Source organism: Triturus cristatus, chromosome 10, assembly GCF_964204655.1.
Source record: "Triturus cristatus chromosome 10, aTriCri1.1, whole genome shotgun sequence".
NCBI lineage: Eukaryota > Metazoa > Chordata > Amphibia > Caudata > Salamandridae > Triturus > Triturus cristatus.
In genome coordinates, this window is record NC_140593.1 from 813,953,433 (window position 1) to 813,974,066 (window position 20,634).

Genomic DNA, 20,634 nt, shown 5'->3' on the forward strand with positions numbered 1-20,634 from the left:
TTAAAAAACTGCAAAGAGGGCAGAATGCAGCAGCCTGGCTCATTAACAATATCAGGAAATTTGACTCTGTCTGAAAGGCTCTGGAGCTTCACTGGCTCACGATAAAAAAAAGACTGGGTTTCAAGGCGCTCTGTACAGTGCACAGAGCGCTTCACCTCACTGGTCCTGACTATCTTTTGAACAAATTCTCGTGGAATACCCCTGGAAGATGCCTCTGGTCAGCAACTTCCAAAACAGTTGGGTACCCAGAATCCATACTGCCTCATGGGTGGCAGAAGCTTTATATACTGCACCATCATGCTCTGGAATCTGCTACCTGGGCACCATAGAGACCAGTCGAATAGGAAGGCTTTCAGTATAAACACCTGAAAACATGGCTATTTCAATGCCATATGTTGTTGATATTCTTACCATGTGTAGTATTCTTTTCCTAGCAGACGCTAGAGATAAGACGCCCCCGCGCTTTGTAAAAATAAATATAAAAAATATCAAGTGTCACTCTCTCATGAAAGTCTCCCACCCCACACTGTCCTCTCTTCTCGGCTCCATAGCTTTGTATATTCTTCTGACTCCAAACTCTTGTCTCCTCATGAGATCTCTTCAAGAATGTCTCAAAGATCAGTGGAATAAATTTTCAGGCAATTGAGAGGACAAGATAACACTCTTTCTCACAGCAGAGCACACTGTGAAATGGTAGTGCTGTCCAGTAAGTCTGCTTCAGGAGATGCCATTGATCAAGGTGTCCCCTCTCAGACAATAGTGACAGATGTCTCTCTGTTAGGATGGGGAGCGCATATTGATCACCTTCAAATCTCTGAGAGAAATGACTTATCAACTCAATCTCCTCTAGCTTTGAGCAGTTCAACTAGGATTGAAAGCATTTCTCCCACCCTTCAAGACACAATCCCTGCTTGTTCAGACAGACAATACGACAGCCATGTACTACCTCATCAAGCAAGGGGAACAAGGTCCAGACCATTGTCTCACAAAGCCATGACAATTTGGAATTGGCTGATAACCAGAGGCCTGCAACTCATCTCCCAGGTTTTTAAAATGTTACACAGATTCTCTAAGCAGAGTCCTTCAAGAAAACCATGAATGGGTCCTTCATAATGTTGTGCAAGAACCTTTCAGACTGTGGGGCACTCTGCACACTGATTTATTCACAACCGCAGTAAACAAAAACTGCACAGGCTTCGCCTCAAGGTACTTCCAACCAGGGGCACTAGGAAATGCCCTATGGATCAACTCGTTCAGCATATTTCTCTACACCTTTCCTCTGATCTCCCTGATTCCATCAGTTCTCCTCAAACTGTCTTACTTGAGGGCCAGAATGCTCTTGATTGCTCCAGAGTAGCAATGGTGGTTTACAGACCTCCACATGTCAGAGTGTCCACATCTGAAGCTGACATGCGGACCAGATCTTCTCACAAACTTTGAAGGCCAGATGGTTCACCCCAACCTCTCCTCTTTGAGCTTGGTAGCATGGCTTCTGAGCTAGTTCAGTATGGGCATCTGAACCTTCCACAAGAATGCATGAACATTTTCAAAGAGGCTAAACAACCTTCAACACATTCATCGTATTCATTTAAATGGAAGAGATTTTGTATTTGGTGTTCTGACAAGAACGTGAATCCAACGACCTGCCAATAAGATACGATTCTTCCATATTTACTACTTCTGGCCAAGCCAGGCTTGCAATTCTCATAATTTGACCCCAATTACTGCCTACAGAAAATGCCCTTAACCAACCTCTTATTTCATCAAAGATTTCTTAGAGGGTTTGAAAAAGGTTTACCCTCCCATAAGGTGTACATCTCCTTCCTGGTGCTCAATAAAGTCCTCTCATGCTTCCTGCAGGCTCCTTTTGAGCCCATTTACAAATCCTCCTTGCAAGTTCTCTCTCGGATAATTGAATTCCTCTTAGCGGTCACATCAGTACGTAGGATTAACGCAATTAAAGCGTTATGTTCTCACAAACCATGCACAGTTTTTCATTCTAGTTAGGTGGTTATGAGGACTCATCCAAAATTCCTACCTTAAGTCATTTCGGACTTTAATATTAATCAGACCATTTCCTTCCCTACTTTCTTTCAGCACCATTCCATACCTGCTTAAAGGGCTCTCGATTCTCTAGACTTCAGGCAAGTCTTAAAATTTTATCTGAACAGAACAAAAGATATCCAAAAGTCAGACCAATTGTTTGTACACTATGGGCCGGTCCGTACAGGTCTAGCCACATCCAAGCAGTCCATATGCCGGTGGATAGTATCTTGCCTTTTATTATGCTATTAGAAGGCAAATAAGGTTGTGTCCGTAATACCTAAAGCTCATTCCACTAGCGGGAAAGCGGCTACTGCTGCTTTAATGAAAAATGTACCAATAGCTTAGATTTGTAAGGCGCCTACATGGAGATCTGTTCACACTTTTATCAAACATTGTTTAGATTCAGTGTCTAGGACAGATGCTCAAGTAGGACAGGTTTCCCTGAGAAATATATTTAGTTAATTTGGTCATTTGATCGTTTCCTCTATCTTTTCCACCGCTCTTTGTTGTGGATGGGCTTGCTACTCTGTTCATTTCTTATGGCTATCAATGGAGATCCCATGAGAGCAAAAGAATGGTTTCTTACCTGTAATCCCAGTTTTCTCTTTGGAAAATCTCAATTGAAGTCATAAGAAACCCTCTTGCCTCCCCGTTGGAGATGAGAGATGGTTATTGGACCTATGAAACACTGCCACATCTCGGCAAAAAGAACGGAAGCAACTGCCACCTGCTGGGCCTGATGGGATACTGATGTTCTCTGGGCCCTTAAAGGCAGTGGCGCTGTTTTCACATTTACATAAAGGCCGCCTATAGGGCTACACTGTCCCTTTTTCCTTCATTTTTCTCCTTTTAAAAAGGGTTTGTGAAAGAGATTTAAGTAATCAAATAAAATAACTCTTTACCAATTTGGCCTTAGATTTATATGTACATATGTATTCATTACTCTTTTTTCAAATGCAATCTGAATACAGTGGCCATTATAGCCTTTGCTATAGGCTGCACAATATTCATGTCTTAAGTGTTTTTACAGGCCTTCCCGAAGGAAGGTGAACATCTACACTTAACAAGATATATTATGAAAAGTGCTCAAGGATCCCCGCACATGGGCGGGACTATTCAGTGCTTATGATTTCAATGGTAATTCCCCTGTAAGGGAACTGAGGTTACAGGTAAGAAACAATTCCTTCCTTTGAACTTCCTGTTTCCACTGTATTCTGAAGTGGAGTGAGGCCGGACAGAGCCACCCTGTGAGATTAACAAGTGTTCCAATCTCTGGGCCACATGCATGAATGATTTGGCTCCATATTTCTCGTATCCGAGCTTGGGTTGCGTGATTGGCCTGCCATTGACTGACCTTCAATTACAGGGAAGATGTGTTTCCCTAAGATTGCAAGGGGATGCAACTCCTTATTCCTTTGACATTGTGCATAGGACTGGGCTTCTTCTGGAAGGCTTTAAAGACTATCAGGGCTGAGTTGATATAGTCTTCTTTTCCCTTTATCAAGCAGAATCAATCAGATATGTTTTGGATTCACTCGAACTTTTGACATTACAGCTAGTTGTTAATAATTTTTCTATATATAGAGGATATCACCTTTTTAGGAAGTGGTTTGAAAAGAAGTCCGCTTTCAGTCGCAGACCTGAGCATCGTTTGTAGGCGCATCACTAGAAAATGTCTGAAGTGCAAGTATCAGAATACCTCAGAGGCCACCGTTTTGTATTCCTTCTTAATCACCTCAAAGAACATCAACCAAATATAATCACAAACGTCCCCTAATTTGCTGATGACAGTAAGGATGGATTTTTGAAACCCTTTTGTCAGGATGTCTCCCCAACCAATGTGGCTGTTTGCCACTTTCCAAGCTTTCAGTACAGATTGAGTTTGGTGCAATAGGTTCCATGACGCCCTTTCTGCCATAGAGGGCGAAGGGGTAGCCCCCGGGTTCTAGTTCATTCTTGTCGACTCTAAAGTAGCGCTCCTTCTGCAAGAAGAAGACCCACTCATTCGTCACCTAGTGTCTGAGTCATCCATCCGCCAAACTTTAAATCGGGCCCAAAGAAACGAAGATTCATGTGTTCTGATGACTGTAGCATAAAGCTAGTCTTTCAAATGACCTCTGCTCATAGGAAGCCATTCCTCTGGATCTCACTCACTCTGGCGTTTAGTTTATTACTGCTTTCAAGTGGCCTGAAATCTGTTTAGAGTTTACTGGTTTCATAAAGCAGTAAATGTGTACAAGTGATCTGTCTCATTCTGGCTGTCCGTGTTATTTCTGTTATTATCTACGTTTGAATAGATCAGAGACCCAATTCAGAAATATTTTGCTGTTGTGTAGATGTGACTTAGTGTTGGATGACGGATTTAGTGCTACATTCCAGGAGGGATCCTGCAATTCTTTAGCAAGATAGTAGTACTCAAATAGCAAGTACTATTTTTTGGGCAAATCGGTCCTTATGTGTTTTCCTGAATAGTTTTGTGGCCCCTTCATTGGATTTGGAAAGCTGGAACTTGGTTCCCAACTGAGTTAATAGTAGCAACATCTACTGTGGGTTTGAGCTACAATGCAATCTGACAAAGTGGCACCAGGTTTTAGGTGGTGGGACAGAAACCCAATGCTAATGTTTTTGTACCCACAAGTCTCCGGTCTTTCATTTGTGGTTGGAATTCATGTTACTTATTTACCAGCCAAGTGAAGTTTCTGTTCACCACAGCACTTCCATTACCCATAGACGCAGAGCAAAACAAGTGGCATAATGAATGTGTTTGTCGCACCTCAGTGCACTCCGCAAAACAAGGTTCCTGTCCTGGAACCGTTCCCGCCCTGGAACCGTTCCCACCTGTACACTGGAGAAGTCCAGTTGTTTGCTTAGCTTGTTCTAAAGAACAAACGGTTCCTCTTTTTCAAAATGAATATTGTTTTCATTGTGGTACTTTGTATAGCACTGCTGAACGTGCTCACCATGCTTAATCCTTCCACGCCGTCCCGTCAGAAACACTCAAACTGAGAGTCCATAGTTTTGCTGTTTATAAAGTTACAACTACTTTACCATCATCACTAACTGCACACCGCAGTTATAATATAACTCGCAGCAGTGAGTGCAGAGCATGTAAAACATATAAAGCTTCATTGCATGATCTCCTTAAAGACTGAAGGAATACAGTACACTTAGAAGTAGTGCAGGGTTCACACAGACATACAACAGCTTGAGTAAAGTACTGCCCAACCAGGAGCAGGTGAGGTGTTCATACAACAGGCAAAGCAAAGGTACTGGCAGTGCTAGTCTCGCACAGCAGTTTTATTTTACTTACAAATACAACATTAACCTCTTCAGTGCCCATGACGAGATAGTCTCGTCATGGAGCACGGTTGCGCTGTGCCCATGACGAGACTATCTTGTCATGAACCCCACCCACTAGTGCAACGCCCGGCACAGGAGGGGGAAAGGGCGTGGCACTGAAGGGGTTAAAGGGTACAGGCAGGAATAGGAATGGGGGATGGAAGAGTGGACAGCGGCACGGAAAATAATCATAAGCTGGATGGACACATATAGAAAAGGAGGTAATGCAAACTCAGAACTGTCATTTTTTAATTATTTTTTTTGCCCAGTCTAAAACTGCATTTTACGTATCGGGAGATGGACCATGTCCCTCTTCTTAATCCCCTTGAATGCCCCTGTCAGTATCTAGGATGAGGAAGTGAAGCCTTTGGGACACTGGGCAATTCTATGTGGCTGGGTTCTGTCGACCGGCAATTCAGTGTAGATAGCCCTGTTCAGATGTTGTCTTTGGAAGACCTGTCATGAGGCCTGGCAAAGTTGATGACGATTAAGACTCTGCCACTGTACAGATGACCCATCCCGCCCTGCGAGACAGAATGAGACCACAAATGAGTGTCTGCAACATGAATCATGCTAGGTGCAGAGGGAGCAGGAGAAGCCTACTGAAAGCCCGAGCTCCTGGTCAAAGACGCAGCATTGCTAAATTGTATTGTATTTGCATTTATATAGCGCTTATTACCCCAGGCGAGCTGGCAAATCGCTTTATCGGCGAGTAGCCCGCTACTCCAGAACCCATAAAGGATTAGTGGTGAATTAGTATTGTGTAATATGAAGGTAATTTGAGTGGTGGATATGTTAGTCAGTGATTTGGATTATGAAGGATAGTGGAGGGGATAGAAGAGGGAAAATGGTTGGCATTTATATAGCGCTTGCTACCCTTGGTGAGTGAGGTGTTGAAGTGCGTTTCAGTGAGAAGAACGCTACACCGGAACCCAAACAGGATTAGGGGTGAATTAGTATAGTGTAATATGAAAGTAATTTCAGTGGTGGATATGTCAGTCAGTTATTTGGATTGAGAAGGATGCTGATGCTTGTTGCGTGCATCAGTTTGGACAATTAGAATCACTGCTCTGTGTTAGCAGCAATAGACACAATACACTCACATACAGGACTCCAAAAGTAGTACTCTTTAGCAGTTGACCCACACTAAGGGAGGAAGGTTATATGGCTCTGGACTACTTCCAGGGCTAACGCACCTCTAAACACCACTGCAAGACTGTGCACCGTCCAGCGGCTGTATCACTAGATGCTAACGCGTAGAAAACATTCCCAAAATAGAGTGCAGGATATGACGTACATTATCCAATATTGGGGTATCTTTCATAGATTCACATGCCTGAATCATTCCCCGTCGTCGTAGTGGGAGGCCCACGGTACATAAATAACAAAGTAGTAAATAGTACCTTGCCATAGGCTATTATGGTAGCAACCATATACTCTGTAGCCTATTAGTCTCCTTTTATGAAAAGGACCAAACTGAAAACTCAGCCAATCAGCACCCAACACCCTCTAGAACCTTCCCACGAGAGGCTGAGTCCCTCAGATTTTCACCAAACTTTGTTGTGCAAGGGAGTCTCCCTGAGCTCTGCTCAGTTTTCTTCACTTTCTCAGATAAGTTTCTTTCAGATCTCTTTTAGAAGAATGTCTGATAAAATTGGTTTATTTAAACCCTGTCACTCCTGTGGGAAGAAGAGAGTGCATGTGGACGATGCACATAAGGACTGTCTCTATCCCAGCCATGAGACAAAACAATGCAAGATATGCCACACCTTTTCTACCAAGACCCTGAGGGATAGAGAAGGAAGATTTTTAATCTGGCTAAAGAAGAAGCAGTCTGCTGCCTCTGATGTGGATAGCGACACGTCCTCTATGTCAACCAAGAGGCCCAGGTCTCCTGAGGGTCAGCCTGAAGAGAGAAGGAAACATTCTAAAGTCTCTCATATGGCCAAGGAATCTCAAAAGGAGAAACAGCCTAAGGTCTCCTCAGACCTCTGGGGCGCCAGTGGAAAAACCAGGATCTTCTGGCCTTTCCAAAGGTAAAACGGGCCAAAAGTCTTCTTCATCAGGTTCACCGTCGATGCCTGTTTGTACCTCGACGATGACTACTGTGACCCTCTCGTCGTCAAAATCGTCGACTGCGTTAACCACGTCAACGACAAGTATTAAAGTTCCCTTACCATCGACAAAAGCAAAGTCTTTGGCGTCGACGAGCCTGTCAGTGAAGCTCTCGCCAACAAAGACGTCATCAGTGACACCACCGACGACGAAGCCATCGTCATCGATGATGACGACAAAACCGTCAACGAGGATCTCATTGTCGACGACGATACCATCGACGACAGCACCACCGTCGACGACTGGAGATGTCCCAACGACGGCAATCTGACTGGCTATGTCTATACCGTCGACGGCGAAAGTTTCTCCGTCGATGACGACACTAACAGCTCCATCAACTCCATTTCAACTAACTACACAACCTCAGTTCAGGACACCAAAAATGTCTCTGTTACCTCCAAGCCATCTTTTGGATGTTGAGGATTCTGATGACGACGAAGGCCAGTTTCGAGCCGCATGTAATCCTTCCTTAAATATTAGGAGGAGGATGACGAATATGAAGATGAGGAGCAGTATTACCATTACCAGGCCCCTTCTGTTCAGTACCAACAGTACCTTCAGCAGCCTTTCCTTTGGCGTTAATTTTAGACCTCCAGAATATGTTGGCAGACTATAAAAGAAGATTTCCTCCTCAGGGGGATATTGTTACGCCTCCTCCACCTCCGCAGGTGCCTCCACAAGCACCACAGCCTCCACCACCGGCTACTCCTGCTATGGCACCTTGTCCCATTACTCCTCTGCCTCCCAGAGAAGACCCTACTACATCTGAGGATGAGCCGGAAGAAGGGAAAATTCCAGACCCTACTCCACCAGCGGATGAGTGGGATGACTACATAGCACCAACGCCGTCCCCTCCGCCTCATCATCCCTCTGACTCGCCTCCGGAGGATATCGGAGGATTTCACAACATCATGGATAGGGCCGCTAGTAGATTTCATCTTCCTACAGTGGTGCACCAGTTTGACTGTTTCCTTTATGATTTTAAAACTGTCAGATCAATACCCATCATTGATCATATTTGGCAAGAAGAAATCAAAGTTTTGAAGACACCAGCTTCTGTGGTTCCAGTGCTTCCAAGGTTGGATATAAAATATAGGGCACCAGAGGGTTCTCCTGCGTGTCTTATAAGTCACCCAAAACCAGACTCTGTGATCTCTCAGGCGGCTCAGACACGATCAAAAATTCCATCTACGCCTATAATTTCTCCACCAGACAAAGAAGGTCGACGCCTTGATTCAATTGGGAAGAAGTTCTCATCAATGGCGGTAGTCTCAGTTCGGGCGGCTAATGCTTTCGCAATTTTAGCTCGTTATGATAGACAAATGTGGTCTGACATCGGTTCACTTAAAGACGTCATCCCTGATGATAGCAAAGAGGAGTTTCATAAAATTCTCACGGCAGGAGAGAGAGCAGCGTCAGAAATCATTGACATTGCTATGGACATTGCCAACACTGGTTTCAGGCAATTAGCTGGCGCTGCCGTTTTACGTCGTCAAGGGTGGTTGAAGGCAACGAATTTCCGCCCTGAAGTTCAGACAAAAATTTTGGATATGGCCTATGATGGTGACAGTCTGTTCGGCAGCCATATTGATGAGGCACTTACCTCCATCAAAAAAGATACGGACACTGCTATAGCACTTGGAACCCTACAATACCGCAAAGCGCCCTTTCGGGGAGCCCGAGGCAGGGGCTTTTCCAATTATAGAGGGAGTTACCAACGTTCCCAATCCTATCAAACCTATCAGCCGCAATATCGTCAAGGTGATCAGCAGCAAAATTACCACCCGGCAAATACAGCTGGTTTCTCCAGACAGGGCTCCAAACAAAAGCCAGGATCCCAATGCTGTGACACCGGGCGCAAACAGTAATTACGACAGGGTACCAGCTGCTTTCTTTTTCCTCCAGACTGGTGCGACAATCTCAGAGCACATCGATAAGTGGCGCAACATCACTTCAGACAAGTGGGTCTTGGATCTCATCTCTTATGGCCACACATTGGAATTAATCCAAAAACCGCCCAATACCCCTCCCAGGGGATTGCACTCCCCTCACCTTCACTTACTCAAAAAGGAAGCACGTGCCATGCTTCAAAAAGGGGCTATAGAAAAGGTCCCCTTCTCCCAAAGGAGGAAAGGCTTTTGCTCCCGCTTCTTTCTCATTCGCAAAAAGTCGGGAGAGTGGAGGCCTATCCCGGACCTCAGAAAATTGAACAAATTCATAAATAACCAATCTTTCAGAATGGTCACTCTTTCGGACATCCTACGACACCACAACAAGGGCGATTTCATGACTTCATTGGATCTCGAGGATGCATACTTCCATGTCCCTATTCACCCAAGGCACAGAAAAGTCCTAAGGTTCACAGTGGCAGGTGCCCACTATCAATTCAGAGTCCCTCCATTTGGCCTCAAATCGGCACCACGGACGTTCACAAAACTTCTCGCTCCAGTGGCAGCAGCCTTGAGAAGCAGAGGTCATCAGGTATTCCCTTACCTCGATGACTGGCTGCTAAAGACGCCATCTTCTCGCCTAGTGGAGAATGCAACAACAGATTGCTTATCTCTTTTCCACAAGCTGGGCCTTTCGGTCAATTATCAGAAATCCTCAATCTTCCCAAACCAGATAACAACATTTCTGGGGGCCAAGCTGGACACCATCCGGAACAAAGCTTTCTTTTCTAAAGAAAGACAACAGAGATTGCGGGCATTAGCACTCAAGCTGTGCAGAAAAAAGTGCGTTTCTGTGAGAGTGTTCAAATCCCTACTGGGAATGATCTATTCCACAATAGATCTTGTGCCACTTACTCATTTGCACATGAGACCTCTTCAAGAGGAGCTGCAACGTCAATGGATTCAGGTCTCAGGCTCCTTCAACGATGTAATCATCGTCACTTCTCGGATGAAGGAGGCCCTGAAATGGTGGGCCCAGACTTCACACATGTCCCAAGGTCAGTCTTTTCTTCCAGTCATCCCAGATTACGTAGTAACAACAGATGCTTCTATGGAAGGCTGGGGAGGACACTTGCAGGACCTGTACAAGGGAAGTGGTCCTTGGCCCAACGGCAGATGCACATAAACATACTGGAACTGAAGGCCATTTTCCTATCTCTTCGGGCTTTCCTTCCTCGAATACAAGAGTCTTCGGTGTTGATCTGGACGGACAACACCACAAGCATATTTTATATCAACAAGGAAGGAGGCACCAAATCTCTCGCTGTGTCACAAGAAACGCAGCAATTGTGGAACTGGCCAACGCTCCATCTCATCTCCCTGACAGCAGAACATGTCCCGGGTCTCCGCAATACCTTAACGGATACCTTAAGCAGGACGAGCGGCAGCTGTTATGAATGGGAGCTAGATCAAACGCAGCTGGATCTATTTGCGACCCATCTCAACTCCAAATGCCGATTCTATGCAAGCAGGTTCCCTCTCCCAAACTCTCAGGGAATGCCCTTTTGATGCGATGGTCAGGGATCTATGCATACGCTTTCCCCCCCCCCATCCCTCTAATACCCAGGATCTTCACAAAGATGAAAGCGGAGCGCTGACGCATCCTCCTGATAGCCCCCAAGTGGCCCAGACAACACTGGTACACGGAACTCCTCCTTCTCTCGAAATCGCAGCCCATCCATCTAGTTCCGACACCAACGCTGTTGACGCAGAACAAGGGCCAAGTGCGTCACCCGGAGCCAGCTTCTCTGCAGCTGCATGCGTGGCTCCTGAGTTCTTGGAATTTAGAGATTTGAACATGGACCAAGACTGCAAAGACATTATTGGCAAATCTAGAGCTGAAAGCACCAACAAGACTTACAAGCTTAAGTGGAAACGGTTCTGTGTATGGTGCAAACGTACGGAGATAGATCCTTTTCTGTCTGCTCTGGAAGACATCCTGCCCTACTTGCTTTCCCTAGCAAAATCCGGCCTTTCACACTTGTCAGTGCGAGTTCGTCTGGCTGCTATCTCACGATACAGATGATTGCCACATACTCCATCTTTATGGTCAGCAAGAGTGATATAGCAATTAATGAAGGGACCGTTTAGAGATTTCCCGCCCATCAAGGCTCCACCTCCGGAATGGCAGCTTAATGTGGTGTTGTCTCAGTTGCTAAAACAACCATTCCAGCCTATTCACAAGGCAGAATTGAAATATTTTACCTGGAAAGTCGCCCTTCTTCTGGCATTTACTTCGGCAAGAAGGGTTAGTGAGATACAGACCTTCACTATCTCTCATCCATTTCTGCGTTTCTCTGATCAAATGGTCATTCTGAGAACGAACCCCAAGTTCATTCCTAAGGTCCCTACTCAATTCCATTTGAATGAGCCAGTCATTCTGAGGACGTTCTTCCCTAACCCCTCCACGCCTGCTGAATGAACACTACACACTTTGGACCTCAAGAGATGTCTTAAATTTTATATTCAAAGAACTAAAGACATAAGGAAATCGAATCAGCTATTTATAGCATATGGTCAAACCTGTCAAGGAACTGCAGTCTCTAAAGCTACCATAGCCAGGTGGATAGCGAGTGCAATTCAATTTTGCCATGACAAGGCTGGCAAGCCTTTATCAAGGACTGTGAGAGAGCACACCACTAGAGCCGTTTCAGCATCGACTGCTCTTTTTGCCGGAGTACCAATTGAAAAATTCTGCAGAGCTGCTGCGTGGCAGACGACGCACACGTTTTCAAAGCATTACTGCCTGGAATCATCTCAGCGTGCTGACGCATCAATGGGACAGCAGTGTTAAGAAACCTATTTTCTTAAGGTAAGCCTCTTTCAAGAGAGGTTTGAATACTATCTGTCTTTTACATGTATAGCATGTTTCATGTTTGAATATTTGATCTTTTGACTAGTATTGCATGTAATATTATTGTAGCACTACCCACCATCCACAAGGGTGCTTTTCTATGACAAACATTCATAGGGTTACAATATACACATATTCATGCATATGTTTCCATGTATGTTTTGATATATTTATATATTTTTTTATTCACCAAATGCCCGAAGCTATGAGTGGCATGCTGTTGAGTGCCTCCTCATAGCTTCGGGCATTTGGTGAATAAATATATAGATATATATAATGCTTACTATTTTGATTCAGGCATGTGACTCTATGAAAGATACCCCAATACTGGATAAGAGACAAGTTACTTACCTGTGACAACAGTTATCCAGTATTGGTATCTTTCATAGATTCACATGCACCTCTAGGATACAGTACTGACTACACTTGTGCTGGAAAATCTGAGGAACTCAGCCTCTCTTGTGAAGGTTCTAGAGGGTGCTGGGTGCTGATTGGCTGAGTTTTCAGTTTGGTCCTTTTCATAAAAGGAGACTAATAAACTATAGAGTATATGGTTGCTACCATAATAGCCTATGGAAAGGTACTATTTACTACTTACTACTTTATTTATGTACTGTGGGACTCCCACTACGATGACGGGGAATGATTCAGGCATGTGAATCTATTAAAGATACCAATCCTGGATAACTGTAGTTACAGGTAAGTAAATTGTTTCTTATTTAAAACCACAATAAGATCTGCATTGATTCAAGTGCTCGGCCACACTGCATGCTGACCTATGCTCAAAATGTTTATCTTCTGTGTTTTGTCTGGACAACTCCTAAGCAATCTCTTGTTGAGGTTTTAAAAAAAAAATGAACAAGTCGATCTTTTACTACAAATAGATCCTCAGACTGAGGTCAGCAGTGGAGAACTGGACCACCGTAGCATCTTTCAAGAAAAAAGTTTATTGAAGCATAACTCTGGGGTCACAGTCTTCCCGAAGTGTCCTGCAGTCTGAGATTAGCAGCTGACATTAGGACCTCCAGAAACCTTTCAGTAAAAAGGTTTACTCTGCTACTACTGATGGGATCACTCTGTTCGATTTCAACAACATTTTTTACAGAGGCAGGATGCTCTGGTCACAATCTTCAATTACAATCTGACACACAGCCTGCGATTCTCTGCAGAATGCAGAACCACCAACCTTTACTGAAGCACGCCACCACCCTTGCCTAACCCACTTCCTTAATCTTTTCTTTGTTATGCTGAAGCGCATTGTGTTCTCCATATGGATCCCAAGAGATCACTTAGAAAATAAAGAAAATTAATCTTAACAGTATGGTTTTGGAGACTTTGTTCATTTCGGCCCTTTAGCATTGCCACACTGGACACCCCTCTTCTACTCTTGTTTTCCTGCTCATCTAACCTGCTTCAGGTTTTTTCATTTATAATTGTTTCTAACAAAGAAAATCATGCTTACTTGATTTGCTACTGGTCCTTTTTTAACTTAAAGCTGAAGTGCAGCGTACATTACCCTGATTGACTGTTAATTTATTGTTTGTGAACCAACAACTGGGAGCTGCTTCTGAGTGCTTTCAGTGTTGGGCATGAACATTGCAACCACAAGGATAATTCTTGAGTATAATTTAGCTGCCCTGCTCCAGTGGGAATGCATTGCTACAAGCGGCTGCTGTAGATGAGATGGAAAGCCTTGTGAAGGACCGTCTTGTACCCGCCTTGGAAATGCAGCACTGTGGGTCTGGTCTTTGACATATTATCATTGTATGGGTTATTGTCCCAATTTTACGATGCAAGCTGTAGATTCTTCTATTTAAGTAGGTGTTACATTATTTTGAAGGTATGTTTAACCTAACAGCAGACAAAGGTAGGTCCATTCTGCAACATACAATTATTTTCCTTGCCAGGTAATGGATACTGACACCATGCTAACATCATGTCTTTAACTGTGGGATGGATATCGATTTGTTTAATTATCTACCAGTTGTGAATGAAATAGATCATCAATAACAGTAACACTCTCAGGAAATTCAGAACCCACTGTTGAGATTTGGTATGGCAGTTTGGAATTCCAACAGGGTTAGCTCAGCCCTTAGTCATTCTGAGGTTTTATAAAGGTATTACCAATTTCCATTGGGGATTATTAATTGTGTATATAATGTTCTATAGAACATTTTCCTTAAATCTCGATTTCAATTACAAATTATTATACAAACCCTACCTATAATTCATTTGTACTACACCTCCGCTGCACCCTCTCAATTGACCTTATTCTGGATATTTCTGTAGTGCTGTTGTTCATCCTTGTTCCTTATCCGTTTACCATAAATGAAATATGTGGATTGGTTTATTTCATAGAAGTAGACTAGGGATGCTAAGAAGTTAATTTTGTTCACGTGACACTCCATTCAGGGACTAGTAAGTTTGCATCAAAGGTGTTGCAAAGGATTGGGTGGCAGTAGGCTTAATTGGACAGCCTGAGTGTAATCTAGATAAAGGCAATCTGTGTTGAATTGTAATTTGCAACCTGTGCTCACCAAAAAATCTTAAGAAAAAGTGCAAAAAATAGATATACCTTCATTGTTGCCTAGGATTAACCTTTAACTTAGTGGTAAGAAGCTAAGGGTTCATGTTTAACATTTGCTGTCTTCCAACAGGCCAATGAGGTGACCGACAGTGCCTATGTGGGCTCTGAAAGCACGTACAGCGAGTGTGAGACCTTTACCGATGAGGATACAGGCGCGCTGGCGCACCATGAAATGGGCGATGAGGTGGAGCCTGACAATGCGATCGAGGTCCATCTGAACGGGTCGCTGCTGCTGTCCACGGGGCGGTAAGACTTCATTTCTATTGTCTTATTTTACTGCTAAATCGTACCTGAACTGAAATTACCAGCTTTACAATGCATAAACAAGAGTAGCACTTCAGCCTCACAGTCTGTTTTCCAAAAAAGTATGAACACATTTAATTAACAGTACAGGACAAAAAACATTGCAAACCTCAAACTGTAAGCAGATAAAATCTTTAGTGGGCTCCTGACCAGGCATTGGTTGGTAGTAATCATATCCTATACTCGATATGTCAGCGAGAAACAATTATATTGTTCATAAAATGCTTTGTTTTACGTCTGTAAGATACTTCTTACAATGCGTTTCTGCATTTTCAACAAGGTTTCTGGCAGTATTTAAGTAGGCAGCTAAAAAGCATTATAATAGAGGGTGACTTTTGAAGAAGACATGTTAGATCTCACATAAGATTATGGGCTAGGTCTAATCAGGAAAGCCAGATTTGGTAATTGTCTGATGGAGAACGGGATATCATCCTTCCGAAGAAAGCGAACAATGAGATTAACATAATCTAATTTCAGGATGCAGGAAGGCTGTTAAACATTTTCAGACACGCAAGATGATTAAACACTAAGATGTCTCTATGTCTATGATTTCATGCTGTAGAACCTTCAAATGTATTATGTCTTTGCCCACTCATTCACAGTTAACAGTATTTTCCACTGTCCTGGTATTTTTGTACTTTTAGTCATTGGTTCTAAAATGAAACTAAAGAATCCGTAGCAGCCAGAAGGTTCAAACATTCATTATACACTCTGTATATACACAATTTTGCAGAGCTCTTCACAAGAAGTATTGTCTGTTGTCTCAGTTGGCTTTGGTTCTGGTAGAGGCACAATGAGAAATTACCCTAGGTATCTACTTTTATTCGACCTAGTACATAAACAAATGGCTTACTGGGTCAGGGAAGATCTCCTTATTAGAGGCAATGGGTTGGATACCTAATAGGATGAAATATTTTTACTATATGCAGATGATATTCTTCTGTGTATTACTGACCGAGAACACTTGATAGGCAAGTAAATGGAGGCCTTTTTGGTGCTGGTAAAGATTATTAGTGCGCCCCCCCCCCCCCCCCCCAATAACGTTTTGTCCGCATAAGCTATCCACGCCAAATGAGCATCCATTTTCCCAACATTCTAAGGATTCTAAAGATACCCAAGATTTGTAGATTCCCCTGGAGGGGACAGAGGAATTTTCCATAATGTTGAAAAAGTTTTTCTTTTGTGAAAAACGTGCTGCAGAAGAAAGCATTTGTTTTTTTTCCTGCAAATGGCATCAACGAAGGTCTGTGGTGCTAAAATCACAATTTTCCCAGCTTTCAGGAACAGGCAAATTTGATTCAGAACACTAAATGTTTTACCACAATTTTGGCATTTTACTGGGAGATTCCCTATTTTATGTGTTTTAACCTCCTTCCAGTTTACAGTGGAAACAGGTGTGAAACCCATGGTGGATTCCAGAAAGCTAAGCAATTCTGAAAACTAGACACAATTCTGAATTCAGCAAGGGGTCATTTGTGTACATCCTACAAGGTTTACCTATAAAAAGTAACAGTCAAAATAAAAAAATATTGATATTCAGTTGAAAGAAATCAGCCATTTGTGTCTACATTTTCATCTGTAACTTATTACTATGGCAGATTTTCAAAAGCAATATACTTTTATGTCCACCGAAACCTTCTGTTTGCAGGGATGTATAGGGCTTGTAGGTTCTCCAAGAACCCCGGTACCCAGGGTCAACAACCGAGCTGCTCCTTACAATGGGTTTTCATTGTGTACCGACTATATGACAATTCATATGGTAAATTATAAAGTATGGGAAAAGGGATATTGTAACGCCCTGAACGTCTCAGGATCGTTTAACAGACACGATAATGAGAACGCAACCACTTGTGAAGGTTTAGTTATTTTAATGAAGGCAAAAATAATACAAGGAATAAACAAAGGTTATAGTCACTGGAATCCTCCAGGCTAAGTACGTTACCAGCCCACAGCACGGATGGTCCTAACCGTCCTCTGCATATACGCCGATCCCGGCGTATGCCAACAGAGGGCAGAAATGAAATGGCCGACAATGCCAATCGGTAGGCTGTGAGGGGCACGAAGAGTGTTGGGGAGAATCGAGGAGTCAGGGAAACACCCAGCCGGGGTCTCTACCTGAAGGGAGCAGCCGCTCAACCTCTTCCTCAGACTGCACCGGGACGCGGAATCACCTCCTGGTGATGCGTCACCGATACCCCAATCACAAGCAAAGAAGACTGAACCGAGAGCAGCCGCTCGATCGATCCCGTGGACTTCCGAGTCTGTAACGCGGCAAACACCTCCTGGTGTGCGTTACAGCTGGCAGTCCCTGTATCTCTGGTCGGGCTGGGAGTTACGACTCCAACCAGCAAAAGCGCCACTGCGCTTTGACTCAGCCGAGTCAAAAAGCGAAGCTCAATGGTTATCCGGTAGAGCTTCCGGGTCCTTCACAGGTGACGATGGGGCAAGACACGGCCCAGGAAGTAACGACTCGACCTACCTCCGTTCTTGCCTTACTGGAGCACCACTCCGGAACACTGCTCTTCACTAAGCAGGTACGTCGGTGTAAACACAATATCCGACAGCGTTGTACCTCCCGGTTCCTCCCTTTATAGGGCGTGTTTTCCTTGAGTTATGTAACAGCTCTCCTGTTTACATAAGGGCGTGTTTTCCTTGAGTTATGTAACAGCTCTCCTGTTTACATAAGGGCGTGTTTTCCTTGAGTTATGTAACAGCTCTCCTGTTTACATAAGGGCGTGTTTTCCTTGAGTTATGTAACAGCTCTCCTGTTTACATAACCTCTCAACCGCTAAGCATCCTGGGAGATGTAGTCCGTTTTCGCTGGTTACCGTTTTCCTCCCTTCGCATGACAGGAATTCTTGACAGATATGAAGGAAAACTCTGTATTTCTGAAATGTTTACCAGATACTGAGTTTAGGAGCAGTGGTTGTTTGTACCTTTCTGAATTTATGGGTACCCATACTGGCATGTGTTTCAGAGACCATTTTGTAGAATGTCTTTTGTGTTGCACACTGGATTACCTTTGAAAGGCACACACCTAGAGATATTCAACTGCTAATAACAAATGGTCTACTATTCTGTATTCCCACATGTCTCCCGATAAAAATGATACCCCACTTGTGTGGCTGGACCTTGAGCCTGCAACACAAAACACCCCAAAACGTGACCTTGGAGACCTCCTCTTTCACCTAGCAGAATGCATTTTTTCCCAAGGTGGCTAACTGGGGTATTTGGGCCCCAGCTCAGCTGGCACTTAGGGAAACCTACCAAACCAGCACATTTTTGAAAACTAGGCACCCAGGGGAGCCCCGGGCAGGGTGACTTCCGTGGCTCTTACCAGGTGTTTTTACCCAGAACCCCGTGCAAAGCTCAAACTTTGCCTAAATGAGCACATTTCTCTAGTATTGAATCTTTCATAGATTCAAATGGGTGAATGATTCCCCATCATCGAAGTGGGAGTCCCTTGGTACATATAAAGCAGTAAACAATAACCTTAACATTGAAGTTAATGGAGAAAAAACATTTTATTTTAATAGCTCATCAAAGTCATTAGAAATGGCCCCGAGTCCTATCAATGAGGCAACAGTACCCTTTAGAACCCTCAACACAGAGGCTCCAGGCTCTCAGATTTTCTACTGCACGTCGTGTGAAGGGAGTCTCCCTCAGCTCTGCTCAGTATTCCTATTTCTGGCTTAATTGGCAGAAAAAGTTCTTCAGAAATAGCATGATTTTAGCTCCTTAACATGTCTGCAACTAAAGAGATCTCTTTTTACACATTGTGATTCATGTGGCAAGCTGAAACTACATTAGGACGATCCTCACAAAAAGTGCATTTACCTCTATCATCCTGACCATCAGGTGAGATATTGTAAAGTTTCCAGAACTTTCTCACAGAAAACTTTGAGAGACAGAGAGTGCAGACTTCTTCTGTGGTTACAGAAGTTAAAAACCTAACAATACTCCTTGTCAGATGAGGACAGTGATACCTCTCTTAAAACTGTCGCCTCAACAAAGAGAGCAAGTGACGTGGAGCTTCATCTCCAGAGCCCTTTAAGTGGTTAAAAAAAGCAGCACCATTCCTCTAAGGCTGATGACCAACCTTCCAACTCTAGGAAGGAGACTTCATCTCATAAAGGACATTCTCAGCCTTCTACACCTTCAGCTGCCACCACTAAATTAAGACTACTTCAGAATCTCTACATGAGGCTAAGTTGACGATTCTCTCACCTCAAAAATTAAAGTCCGCTATCTCGTCGACAAAATGTTCGTCGATGCCCTCGTTGGCGGTGGTCTCCGTCGTCACGACGACAACGTCAACCTTCTCATCTCCGCCGTCTAAGTTGATCATGTCATCGTAGATGTCAACATTAGTATCTGTTAAATTGAAACTTGCTGTGCCGATGGCTACATCGTCAACAAAAGTGTAGACTAAAACATCTAAACCGTCAATGTTGACGGATGCTTTGTCATAGAGGGTCTGCTCATAGTCAGAAGACTCTTTGAGGGTTCGCTCATCGCCATTACACTCATCGAAGACACTTAAGCAGACAAGCCTGTCATCCAAGGCGGTCCCGTCAGCTGATCCAATTCCGACGTCAGAGGTACAATTGCTATCATAACGGCGCCAAGGTCAATGACACCCAAGACATCAGCGGACGGTTTGTTGGGTGATGCTCTGTTGGCAGGTGCTACGTCGGTGGGTGCTACGTCGGCAGGTACTCTGTCTGCAGGTGTTTCGTCTGTGTGAGCTCCTTCTGCGTGAGCTCCGTCTGCGTGAGCTCCGTCTGCGTGAGCTCCGTCTGCGTGAGCTCCGTCTGCGTGAGCTCCGTCTGCGTGAGCTCCGTCTGCGTGAGCTCCGTCTGCGTGAGCTCCGTCTGCATGAGCTCCGTCTGTGGGTGCACCTTCGGCGGTACATTTGACTCAAACTACATTGAGTTCTGATCCATTTATGCACACATTGTCAGCATCGTCTGAGCTACAAAAGGTCAAAGAGGCCACTCTCATTCCATCAATGTCTCAGTCTAAGCGCAGATCTTCGCAAGAATAATTAACTGCAAATACTTCTCCAAGTAAAGTATCTCTAGTCCTACAGAGGAACTGTCTGATGAGGAAGAGGAATGTTTGGATGTTGAGAACATGTTTGAAGTGGCATACTGCCCTTCCGATCTTCATATCAAGTGCCTGGATGATGACGATGATCAATATTACTATTGTCAACAGTATGATCCTGCTCAACAGTAAAGGTAGAAGGAACCTGCTATTCAAACGCTGGCTTCTCTAGTTTCAAACTTGCAGCATATGGTAAAGGACTACTACAGCAGATGCCCACCCTCAGCACCAGCTGCTTCAGTTCCCCGAACCCCTGTTCTTAGACCATCTCCACTAGTACGGTCTCCTAGACAGACCCTACTGTATCACCACCACCACCTTTGTGTCCAGCA

The 20,634-nt window shown here is 44.0% G+C and overlaps 1 protein-coding gene across 5 annotated transcripts in view; it reads left to right on the plus strand.

Annotated features, from left to right (window-relative positions):
* The window catches only part of RAB11FIP3 (RAB11 family interacting protein 3), a 510,528-nt gene that overhangs the window by 261,932 nt on the left and 227,962 nt on the right, over positions 1 to 20,634 (plus strand). For all 5 annotated transcript variants that reach the window (XM_085628392.1, XM_085628394.1, XM_085628393.1 and 2 more), the window contains exon 4: positions 14,961 to 15,136. In XM_085628392.1, the coding sequence (XP_085484518.1) occupies positions 14,961 to 15,136 (176 nt within the window). The remainder of the gene's footprint in view (positions 1 to 14,960; positions 15,137 to 20,634) is intronic.